The sequence below is a fragment of the Alosa pseudoharengus genome, unplaced genomic scaffold (assembly GCF_046254945.1).
Source record: "Alosa pseudoharengus isolate Yale_2024_CS ecotype anadromous, Long Island Sound unplaced genomic scaffold, YU_APseudo_1.1 YU_APseudo_1.1_scf_4, whole genome shotgun sequence".
NCBI lineage: Eukaryota > Metazoa > Chordata > Actinopteri > Clupeiformes > Clupeidae > Alosa > Alosa pseudoharengus.
Window position 1 is genome coordinate 14841032 of NW_027468774.1, and position 11857 is coordinate 14852888.

An 11857-nucleotide genomic window follows, 5' to 3' on the forward strand; every position below is an offset into this window, starting at 1 on the left:
GTGAGACTGAAATGTTCATTCATTACATTGAATGAATGCTTTACAGCTTTACATAATCATCATATAATCTGATGGCAGATGGCAGGTTGCACTGTAAAAAGTTCTGTTGACTGGTAGTATCAAGTCAACTCATAAACGTGACACTACACCTTCACATAACTTAACACAGCCAAAGCAACAAGATGACTTGATTTGGCTATGAGTTGGTTGATCTTTTCTTTTCTGTGTATCCTACATTAATATACATTCCTCCTCATTGAGGAAGAGATAGGTCTGTCTGGGCCAGCAGACCCTCTCCCTACCGCGTCTAATTCTCTGTCCCAAGACGTACTCCATCTCAATAGAAAAATTATGAGCAAGCACATCTTAACCGAGTTGTGCACACGCTACGTTATTGCCAAGCATGCGCCCTTAAAATAGCATCTGAAAAACGTGCCACTGACTTTAGACTAGGTTTTCCTGGTCTGTGGCGGAATTGTTTTCATGAAACTGCAAAATAGCACCAGGGAACGTTTGCGCCGGAACACGCCTTGCATTTGTCCTGTTGTTGCAGATGAAACATATTAAATTTGGTTTCTTCACCACTCGTTCAGAGACTTTTTATCTTGTTTGTCATCTTCATATACTTCTTCAGGTGTATCCACACCTGTGACAGCAGTGTCTTTCACACAACACTCTTTTTGCTTCCTCTCTAAATGTGTCCTGATCGACCTGCATGTTGAATGAGCATAAACACTTTGTGCGGTCGTGCTCACAAGTCTGTCTTTCACATGAGTAAATTCTTCATTAGGCTCCTTGGCCCACAGAGATGCTTTGTCTTCAATTGTACTCAAACCAGATGCACCAATACTTTGCTTCTTATCTCTCTCACCTATGACTTTTGAACAAAGCAAGCACCTGCTGTCGTCTGTGGAATGAGAGACTAAAAATGGCTGGACTGCCATTGCCAATCAACAATTATCTACAAAAAAGTATTAAAATCATAATAATCTATTGTTAATGTTGAAAATATGACCAAAAACCTTAACATTGTCATAAGATTTCTTTGACATGTAAACCATTGCCTCCTACTATGAAAACGTTACGTTAGCTGGACATACCAGTCTTGATTTGATAGCTAGCAAATTATACCGATGGTAATACTGGTTGAAAGGTACATTTTGTGTAGAAATGAATGTTGATTATCAATTCACATTGAATAGTAAAGTGTTTTTCTTTTACTATTACTGTATACTATTTCTACTATTTATTATTACTAAAACCAGTGGACAACTGCAGGAGAAAATCAGTTACAATACAGCCTCAAAACTAGGATCTATTTCTTCACATCTTGCATGCAAATTAGTTAAAAAAATTATACCCATATGCATTAGCTCTCACAAAATACTGCACAGAGTCTATATTTACACTAATTAAGTAAAAACATCCATAATTGCTTTGCCATGATGTTCTTGTAAATGTGAAGTTGTATGTGAACGAAAAAGGTAAAACATGACAATTTACATAATGTAACTGCAATATCCTATCTAAAAACATACTTTTGTATGATAATTTGTTATATTTGATACAATTTGAATATTATTTGGGCCTAAACCCATTATCTACTTACAGCAAATACATTTCTTTATTATGCATTTATATTCGCTAAGGTATTCAAATATGCAAATGATCTCATTAACTATGCTATAAAAATGTCTCAAGCAGAAATGGATTCTACGCGAAAAAGTACTAAAGAATCAATTGAGAAATGTTTGGTAGTGACCTAATCAGATCGTTCTGGGTTTTGCCCTGTCTAAAACAAATTATACACCCAATTCTGAAATCACAGAGCAGTTACGATTTTCAGCATCAAAAATTGCCATTTGCTTTAGAGAGGTGTATTTGACTAGCCTACATGGGATCCCAGACGATTATGTGAGCACGTTTGAATTTCCTCGAACAGATCTGTCTGGCTACCTCCCCATTCAAGCCGAATCACTAAAAACCCCAATCACAACTGCTTAACTGGCATAGGGCAAGCTTTCTACAATGGCAGACAGGAGATGGAGGACAGTCGGCAACGTTTTGTACACAGTCAATGGCAGTTAGCATTAGTATGACACGGATGTACATTACCAACAAGTTTGGACACACCTACTTAAAGGTCTTTCATTTCCAGACTATTTTTACATTAGGGGCCTATATAACAAAACAAAACCTCAAAACTATTAAATATACACATGGAGTTATGTTTTTATATTTTAGGTTCTTCAAACCAGCAAACGTTTGCTGTGATGAAAATGCATAGCCAGGCTAGTGTTTGGCAGTACTGAAGTATAGACTTTACCTTTAAATTATGCAACTGTTGTCCATTCCGGTGCTGAATCATCCTCATTTTCAAAATGACCTGTACACAAAAGTAATATAAAAAAGAACTAGTTAAGGTGTAGTATTTACCACAAGACTGCAAGTCAAAACAAGGACAGGCAAGATTCTATAGAAACGTATAAGTATATATTAAATAACCTGTCAAATCAGTACCTGCAGTATTTTCATTTTAAGTCCTTTGGCTACAATGCAGTCATCAGCCATGCTGCCACTGTCCTGAAACAGAAAAGTTCATTGAAAAAGGTAAAACTCCTTAATTTAATATAGGAATTTAGAATAGAAATTATAAGGAATTTAAAAAAGCTGTCTCTAAATAATTTACAAACACAATTTACAGTTACACAATTACCAGAAGTGCACTGGCCTATTAGGCTACTACTCATATTGATCACAAAAAGAAGAGTAGGTTAATTTATTTATCTATGGATCTGGATCAGAGCTTTTGTCATGGTTTGCATGTGGGGGGGGGTTCTATGTTTTTGCTATGGTCTACAATAGGCCTACACTAGCCTACTAATTACTATTTTAAGTATTATACTTTTTACTGTAGGCTATTAGACAGTCAAGTAGAACATCAATTCTCAACTATTCCAAACAAACTGGATCACAGCCATAGGCCTACTCAAACTTACTTCTTCCCATGCTACTTTTCTCCCTCTCTCTGCCCCCACCATTAATAGCCCACAGACATGATAGCCTATCGGGTGCTCTCTGAGCCTCCCACTGGTGAGGAAGAAAACAACAGGCCAACCATGTGAGACCAGGTAGGCTAATCAAATTATAGGCCTATGTCATAAAGCTGATCCTATAGCCTAAATCTGTAAAGAAATCGCTGTTATTTTCTGTTTCCTGTTCAAGGACCAGAGCAGATCAGTGGTCGGGGTAAACACGGCCGCCATATATCTATGGGGGCAAACACCTGTCTATGGGCAACACTTGCCAGCAATCAGACATCTGACTGATTTCCAATCAAAGACAGGACATGTTTCTCCATTGGTCTCCAGTGATTGTTTCCTCCATCATGATGGCAGCGCTGTGGATCTGAGCCGAATGCGATATCTAGCTTTCTAATATCTATCACTAGGCCTACTGAATGTTTTATCCCAATTCTGGCACCAAGGGCCTCAAAACAAAAACTGCTGCATCACTGCGTTCCTGTGGCAAATTCTGGAAGAAGCCAGTACTGTCCTGGTTACGTCAGGACGGAGTACTCGGGCGCGTCTAAAAATGCGATTACCCAGTGAGCTCCTAGTTCTAGCCATAGACTAGCCCTAACAGCAGTGACTTCCTACTGACATAAATAACAAGCTGCTAGCAGCTGATCGCACAGTCATCCGGTGTTAGCTGAAAATTCCATCCTGGTGCGCCCGTCCTTATAACAGGATTTCGACGCGTTATTGCGATCCCTACATAACAGAACTTGTATTTTTACGTTAGTGGTAAGTGGAGATACGCTTACTTTGGCATTAACTTACATGATTAAAAAACCTGGTTTTCTATTAACTGCTCTGTTTTCTTTTGCTGTTTTCCATGGCAATGGTATTGGTAGCTCGCTAGCTTGCACTTATTTTCAGGCTGTAAGGTGACATTAAACATCTAAAATCTAACCAAGTTACTTCTTGTTATCTGTTCTTGTGGTTGTGTATAGCATGGAACATCTTGGAAAACTTGAAAGCGTTGCATGAATGTTAATGTTTAGTGACTATCTCCGTGTGCTAAGGCTACTGAGCTATGGCAAATAGCATTGTTAGCTTACTATGTATATTCCTACAATGTTAGCTTGGATGGCTAGGTAGGCAGCTAACAATGCAATACTGGCAATATGATATCGTTTAAACTCTGTTAACGTTTTTGTTTCTTACATCTGAAGCCTATAGCTCAGTTATAGCATCTTAACCGCTCTAACGTTACAGAGGTGTCTGACAATCGCGTGCTCTCTTTGGAGTAGGCTACGTTCTTTGAGGCTTCTGTAATGAAGCATGAATCAGCATTGACAGTATAATGAACAACAACACTCGACCTGGCAATTAGTAAAGCCTGATTGTAGGAGTTACGTAACAGTCCTGTAGGCAACAGAAAGCAGATAAACTAAACCCCTGGCTCGACGACATCGCAAACTCATTAAAAGATTACCCGACTTGGCTAGTCTGTTACCTTAGTCAGAATGTGCAACAGGATGTTGCAACTTTGTATCATGGTGGTCTCACAGTTTGATACAATGGTTGGTTGATACAATTATATACCTCTCCGCGAAAGAATGTCTTATGTAATGCTAACGGTATCGCATATTAGGCATCCAGGGCAAGAGATGTGTCAATCATATATCGTTGTGTGTGTCCGTGCATTGCAGATCAGGGACTATTCATCACCATAGTGCCATGGAATTTCCAGATTTGGGAGAGCATTGCTCGGAGAAGTCCTGCAAGCGACTAGGTAAGTCAAATCTTGACTGCAGAGGCCTAGTTTACAGTTAAGCTCAGCGTATTTATCACCTAGGCAAATTTATACCAATCTACTGACTGGATCACCAGTATGTCAAGTGTGACAGCAACTAACTCCAGGTGTTGGAGGGATGCCTTGCCATGACTCTGGCCTTTATCTCCCTTCATAGATTTTTGACTGGATTCAGGTCTTGACACTGTTTGGGCCACTTTCACATAGTGATATTGTTTTCTTGCTTTGTTTGGCTGTTGTGAGAAACTTTGGGTGTCATGATTGATTACCAGCTGACCAGCTTCTCTGTCTGTGTCGCCTCAGTCACCTGGTCGGACTGCTTCGCACTATTTAATATAAGAAAAAGCAATCTGTACCTAACCCAACACATCAGTGGGGATAGGCAACCTTGTTAAAGTAAACAACATTGTGTATAGATCATTTTGGACACCTTTTGGTCAAAAGAAAAATTCACTTTAAATCAAAATTTGGCATGGGTGCAGACTGTTTACATTTCAGGTCCATGTTGTCACAGAGTAGATGTTAACTCTTTCAACGTTTTTGTACAACCTACCTTGTTTTTTTAAATGTGCTTCCAGTTGCATATAGGCTGTGCCTATACATGCCTATTAGTCTTGTCGGTGCAAATCTCTTGGAAATCAAATCACCTGAAAGAACCTAGTGCTCCCAACTGACTGTTTTTGCTTGTCAGTAAGGCTACAGAAACCCTTAGGAGACATGGGCCAAAATTATAGTTTTCCTGCACACTTGAAAGTTTCTAGTACTCCCCTCGTTTCATCTTTATGACTTTGATTTGTGGTGTGCACCAGAAACTATATAGGTAGTTTCACACAGGGAAAGCGCTTGACATTCACATAAGCGTCAATATTACCAAAGCGTCAAATATAACCAAAGTCCTTTTAGGCAAGTCCCTCCACTCGACGGCCATATGGCAACGCTTTTTGGGCACTCGTCGGGCATCCATTTCGGCAGAAATGCGCGTGCGCAAGGCTTCACGACACCAATCTTGCTCCAGCGGCGAGATCACAACACACCATATGATTGGCTCTATGTATTCACATCACACCACATGATTGGTTCAATGTATTCACATGTCGACGTTTTGCCGAGGAAGGGGTGTGATATGTGTAGTAACTGCCATATTGGCGTTACAAACTAACCCCATGCATTTCTATGGAGGATTTTTTAAGTGCTGTGTCTCCTCATTAGAAAGTCTCTGATATAACTGACCTGGTTAAACTTATTTATCAGAGGAAATACTTCAGATATGCATCCAACTTAGTAACAGCCTACCAACAAAATCTCTAGATACAATTTGAACTTTATAATAACTTATGTGGTCCTAAAAATGTCCTTACTGTTTTTGTTCATTCCAACACATATTCTATAAATATGCTATAAATAGTGTATACCAGTCTATCTATCCTTATACTGAAAAACTACATCTGTTTCAGTTGACCGGTTGCCATGAAATATTTTTGTTATCCTTTAACGGCTGTAGATTAAACAAAAAAAACATAAATAATGATATTTCAAGAAGGTTTAATATTGTCGGCCATAATTTGAGTGTGTTACTTTTAATCCCATAGACTTCCTGCCAATGAGATGTGACGCCTGTGAAGAAATCTTTTGCAAAGACCATATCACCTACGCCAATCACAAGTGCACTTCATCCTACAAAAAGGTTTGTACATTAGTCCATACATTGCACTGTAATTCAGTTGTTATGGACATTGTGGTCACATCAGGAAATGTGCAGTTGGTCACTGAGTTTTGTTCTTCTAGGATGTCCAAGTCCCAGTGTGCCCGTTGTGTAACATCCCTATCCCCATCAAAAGAGGAGAGATGCCAGACATTAAAGTTGGAGAGCACATAGACCGGGACTGCAAGTCAGACCCAGCACAGAGAAAAAGAAAGGTAACACACACTCAAAAATCACATCATTACAGTGACCCCTGCTTGCAGCCGAGAGAAGAGAAGCCCCATGCCATTTTCTTGTTTTTGGTGTTGCCAGATCTTCACAAATAAATGTTCGAAGGGAGGCTGCAAGCAGAAGGAAATGATTCGTGTGACGTGCGACGAGTGTCACTTGAACTACTGTCTGAAGCACAGGCATCCGCTGGACCACGACTGTAAGACAGACGGCAAACCGGTTTCTAAGTCTGGGTGAGAACAGCTAACTCCTATCAGTATGGAAGCCATCACGGAATATGATCTCATTTCAAGCATTTCATTGTCACATGGCATTCAAAGGAGATCTTAACCTAGTTTCTCAATAGAGCAACAGAAACCTTCCTAGCAATATAGAAGTATCATAGATCAACCTTTCACGTGTGGTAGATCTAAATTCAGCTTTAAAGACAACTGGTATGAACAGTGGTTTTGCTAGGAACAAAAACCTATTGGAGGTGAAACTGACACAGTAAGAAATGGGCCTCTTCTCATTTGTCTTTTTGTCTATCCTCCTTCCTTCCTTCCTCCCATCCTAGCCCCTCCTAATTAATGTTGTGAAGAAAACGAGGAAGGGACGATAGGAGGATGGAGGAATGAAGGAGAGACAGATATGAGAAATGAGATTTCCTGCTCATTCACGCATCATTTTCAAGAGACATCAATTCCTGATGATGCGGTGCATCGCCTCTTAGGCTAGAATAAACAAACACGCAAATTGCATAGAATATGAACTTACACCAAAGCCTAAAAATGTCATATGAACATAAACTCTTCCCACTTATTGATCCTGATAATGAGATAATGTTTGATAGTTCTCGAGACCTGAATAAAGACTTATTGTACAATGCGTGAACAAAACAGACATGAACTTTTTTTTTTAAAGTTTGCATGGTAGTTCATGGTAATTCCAGCATATAAAGGTCTTTTTTTGGTCTATCTATTAGTTTATTGACGCAAATAAATCCCTACGAACTTGTTTGAAACCGAAAGTTGACTGACGTTGGAGGGAACTTTTTACCTTGGCAGCTTGGACCAATGATCACACAATTCCGACTGAAAACGCTTCCGCGTAGGATACTCTTGTGTTTCCTCGCGTATCGGCCCTTTCGCCTCTCTCCTCGGTCTTGCCTCCTCTAGTTGCAATTAGATGAATGAGACATCCTCGATGACGTCGGGCTTTGACCGATTTCCGGGGCACGAGCTGGAGGACTAAGGAGAGAGGCCGTATGCAAATTGAGGTTTGAGAAGAGGCCATGGTGTAGTAGTGTTTAGCCCATAAACAAGAGTGTCTAATGTGATCGTAAGTAAAAGAAGAACCAAGCAAATGAAACTAAGCAACTAAGAAACCAAGCAAATGAAACTGTTGAGCGGTAGAAGCCATACTGGGCATTCAGATGATTTCAGGTCACTACTTCATAGAGCATAAGTCTCATGGACGTAAGAAGCATTTACAATGTGGGTGGGGGCCGGGACATTCGCGGGGCTCTGGGGGTAGATGTAATTTCCAGTATTCTGGTGCATTTTAACAGAAGGCCTAATGGAGGGTGATTCGTAATTTAGTTCGGTTACACATCCTGACCTCATACATGCATAAGCGAATCTGTTGGCTGAGACTTTCTTTCCAGAGTGACAAATCATACTGTGTTAGGGTTTAATCTCAAGATATAGCCTACTGTTCATAATGAAATATCTCATTTTGCCCCCAAAGAGTTAGACTACCATCTCTTTCATGGCTAGTTAAACCGTAATAGTTTTTCATTGTCTATAATACAATATGCATAGGCATACTTCTGTTATCATAACGATGTATAACCAAGCAACAGATGGGGTAGTTTAATTCTCATTCGGCTACTACTTCTACTACTAAGGAGGTGCATGCCGTTCTGAAAAGACTAGATTGGGTAGATTAATACATTTTCACACCCATGATGCTGTTCTAGATACAGTCAGTTATGCTCTAGGTATTCGGTACATGAAGTCAGTGCTTTTAGAGAACCACACACCGGGATTTTCTCAATAAAAGTGTTTGTTTTGGTGTGCAGACACGCTGCTCTGATGAGGGCCCAGCCAACCTCCAGTAGCAGCTCTGCCAGTTCTTCCAGTAGGGGGAGCTCTCGCCCCGTCTCCAATGGCGTGCCAGGGAATTCCAGGACCCATAGCAAGTGAGTGCTTCTGAGCTGTGGATTTGTTGAAAATCCTTTTGTTGTAGCAGTCAGATTTTCCTTTTTATTTTGTTTGTTTTAGAAAACTAACAGAAGGCTCATATTTGATTCCTCTCCAGTGCACAAGCAACATACACTCAAGCCCCTACAGTGGCTGCTTCAGCACAGAATGTCATACCCCCATCAGTGTCTTTCCAAGCAGGACTGGTGAGTGTCTGTCTGCTAACAGACCAATGGAGTTATACTCTGTGAATATAAAGAGAAGGGAACATGACGTTCTGGTTGTTATCCCGAGAACAGTGTTGCTGGAAAGTTTGCCTCGTCATGGGGGTTGTCCAACTGTCATGTGTTTACTACTCACTAGTCAATTTGGCCTCATCAGCTGTGTCAGTCATGTCATTTAAACACTTTCCTTTGTTAAATAGACTCATTTGTATTCATGTGTAGCTGATGTCTCTCATTTATTATGGACTCTTTGTTTATTTCTGTTATCTCAGACAGAGGAGCAGGCTCTGCAGAGAGCTCTGGAGATGTCTTTGGCAGAGTCGGCGCAGCCAAGCCCTCCTCAGGCACTCAGGTACTTGAGCTCCCGAGACCACGGTCCTGGTCCCCCAAAATGATAGCAAAATAATCATTTATTTGCAAATATATAACCAAGTAAATAGTTACATAAATTTTTGTCAAATTGTACAAGTCTTTACAGGTATGTATGTCTGTATGCTGTCGCGGCTATATCAAATCCTGTGTGTGTGTGTGTGTGTGTGTGTGTGTGTGTGTGTTAGTCCGCAGGAGCAGGAGGATCTGGCCCTGGCTCAGGCCCTCGCTGCCAGCGAGGAGGAGTACCAGCGGCAGCAGCGGAGACAACAGGTAGCCCGCACCCGTACGCTTAGCAGTCAGTAGCATGCTAACAGGAGCCCCGTACTAGGTACAGAGTCCCCAACACATTTGCTCTTGCTTGATCTCACTCTCTTCTTGCTTTTCCTCACTTACTTTTTCCCCCTTTGTTGTTTCCCTTTTGTTGATTTCTTTGCTAGCTAATAGGGATGCACGATATTATCGGTACAACATCGGTATTAGCCGATAACCGCTTATTGTATTATTGGCACTGGCAGATATGAACATTTCTGCAGATATCCCTGGCAGATCAGTTGGCAAGACCATCATCGGCACAACCTATAAGTGTCTCAGCGGAACCATCATATAAATATGTTAAAAAAGGATGAGCTCTACATTTTTATTGTAATATGTCAAATTGCGTATTTTACTTCTACGCCATGTTGCGGTGATTTCCTTATTTTTCATGAGCATCTACATTTCTGAAAGTATACATTTAGATTAGAATGAGTAAGAGTGAAAGTGTAATGTAAAATGGGTTCATTCTAGTACAGGAGAGACCCTTAAAGGTAGTAAAAAAGATTTGTATACATCCAAAATGTAAAAAAGAGTGACCCATGGGATATTGGCAGAATCCAATATTGTGCATCCCCTACTACTAACTTTTATTCTTTGTTCTTGGTTTGCCTTGTCAGAACTCCTTGTGCAGTACAACACTGTCATCAAAAATGTCTTTTGCCGTAGCTTTGATACACAAAATTGTGAATTTGCATTCTGTACAGTGAAGCACAGGCTCCAATTTTCCAAAGTCTCAAGCACTGTATGGCAAAGCAAATTGCAAATGTATTGTTTGCTTTGTTTATTTTTTTTCACGAGATTTCTAACTCTTTCCCATCACTAACTAATGGCACAGAATTTACTTTCACCTATCAGCTGTATTTTAGATGACCTCTACCATTCAGTATTAGGACAGGCCTACTTTGTTGTGTAGAACTTGCTATTTGCAGTAATAATAGATTACTTTTCCCTCCTTTATTTTGAAGGACCACTATCATTCAGGCTTAGCACAAGCAGTTGTAGTTTGCAACCTGTCAGGTCTTCCCCTCTCCTGAAGCCTTGCAGGAGGCATTTCTTTTTTTTTTCATCTGATTCCACTTCAAGCTGTGTGCTGAAAGAGTTTATTTATCTTCGTCCTCATCACAGGGAAGGGATACCAGACCGTCCAACTGTCTCCTTTCCTAACATGAGCACACTGGAGGGATGGACGGATGGACGGACGGCCTGAAGGATCGTCCGAGTCTGATATGCCTCGTACGCAGGAGAACCTCCAGTAGTCTGCTAGTGACCAGGCATCACCAGACCACTCCTTGGACCCAGCATCCCAATCTTCCAGATTCAACCAAAACCAACACAGAACACTTTGCTACTTGCATCACACTTTTTACTGTGTGTGTGTGTGTGTGTGTGTGTGTGTGTGTGTGTGTGTGTGTGTGTGTGTGTGTGTGTGTGTGTGTGTGTGTGTGTGTGTGTGTGTGTGTGTGTGTGTGTGTGTGCGCGCGCGCAACTGCTGCTCACAGACTTTTGCTGGGATCCTCTGCTTTTATATTATAGCGCTCAAATTGTACATATTTTCTATAATGGTAATCAATGCCATAGAAATTCCTTTCTTGAATAAATTATTTTAAAGATGTTTATCTTGGCTCGTGATCTTGTTTTTAATGTGTTTAATAAGGCAGTGTTTCTGTGACCACTTAACCTGGGAGGTAATGTAATGTAATTGAACAAATGGTGCCTTTGTAGCTGCTGTTTGTTTGCGGACTCATCTTTGGGAATAAATAGTACATCTTTGCAGAGATGAAAGTAGAAATGCATACAATGATTCATTCTGATGATCTCAAATTCTGTGAATAGACCAGTAGTTTGACATTTTTAAGGGCTTCACCAATAATATCTTAAGTTTCTCTATCTACATTTACCAATAGCCTTTTTATGAAGTTTTAATTCTTCACACTCTGGCTGTTTGATCTGCTGAAAAATAATTTGGGCACCGTCTTGTTTGATTATGTAAATTAGACACAGCATCCATC

The 11857-nt window shown here is 40.4% G+C and overlaps 1 protein-coding gene across 3 annotated transcripts; it reads left to right on the forward strand.

Annotated features, from left to right (window-relative positions):
* Positions 1–3548: 3548 nt before the first annotated feature.
* zfand2a (zinc finger, AN1-type domain 2A) lies at positions 3549–11462 on the forward strand. Of its 3 annotated transcripts, none has more exons than XM_076264942.1 (10): positions 3552–3806; positions 4718–4800; positions 6411–6505; positions 6607–6738; positions 6836–6987; positions 8817–8936; positions 9056–9143; positions 9434–9513; positions 9719–9861; positions 10974–11462. In XM_076264942.1, the coding sequence occupies exons 2-9, from the start codon at positions 4746–4748 to the stop codon at positions 9834–9836; spliced, it is 840 nt and encodes a 279-aa protein (XP_076121057.1). In that variant the 5' UTR covers positions 3552–3806; positions 4718–4745; the 3' UTR covers positions 9837–9861; positions 10974–11462. The 3 variants fall into 3 exon arrangements, with proteins under 3 accessions (XP_076121058.1, XP_076121057.1, XP_076121056.1); XM_076264941.1 differs by having other exon boundaries at positions 3553–3806; positions 9719–9803; XM_076264943.1 differs by lacking the exons at positions 8817–8936; positions 9056–9143; positions 9434–9513; positions 9719–9861; positions 10974–11462 and having other exon boundaries at positions 3549–3806; positions 6836–6991.
* Positions 11463–11857: the final 395 nt, after the last annotated feature.

What these genes read in the sequence shown, in the direction of transcription:
- zfand2a (XM_076264941.1), top strand. Translation starts at nt 4,746, where the DNA reads ATGGAATTTCCAGATTTGGGAGAGCATTGCTCGGAGAAGTCCTGCAAG. An exon ending in AGCCCTCCTCAGGCACTCAG is followed by an intron (nt 9,514 to 9,718) that starts GTACTTGAGCTC and finishes TGTGTGTGTTAG; the next exon opens with TCCGCAGGAGCAGGAGGATC. An exon ending in GGCAGCAGCGGAGACAACAG is followed by an intron (nt 9,804 to 10,973) that starts GTAGCCCGCACC and finishes TCCTCATCACAG; the next exon opens with GGAAGGGATACCAGACCGTC.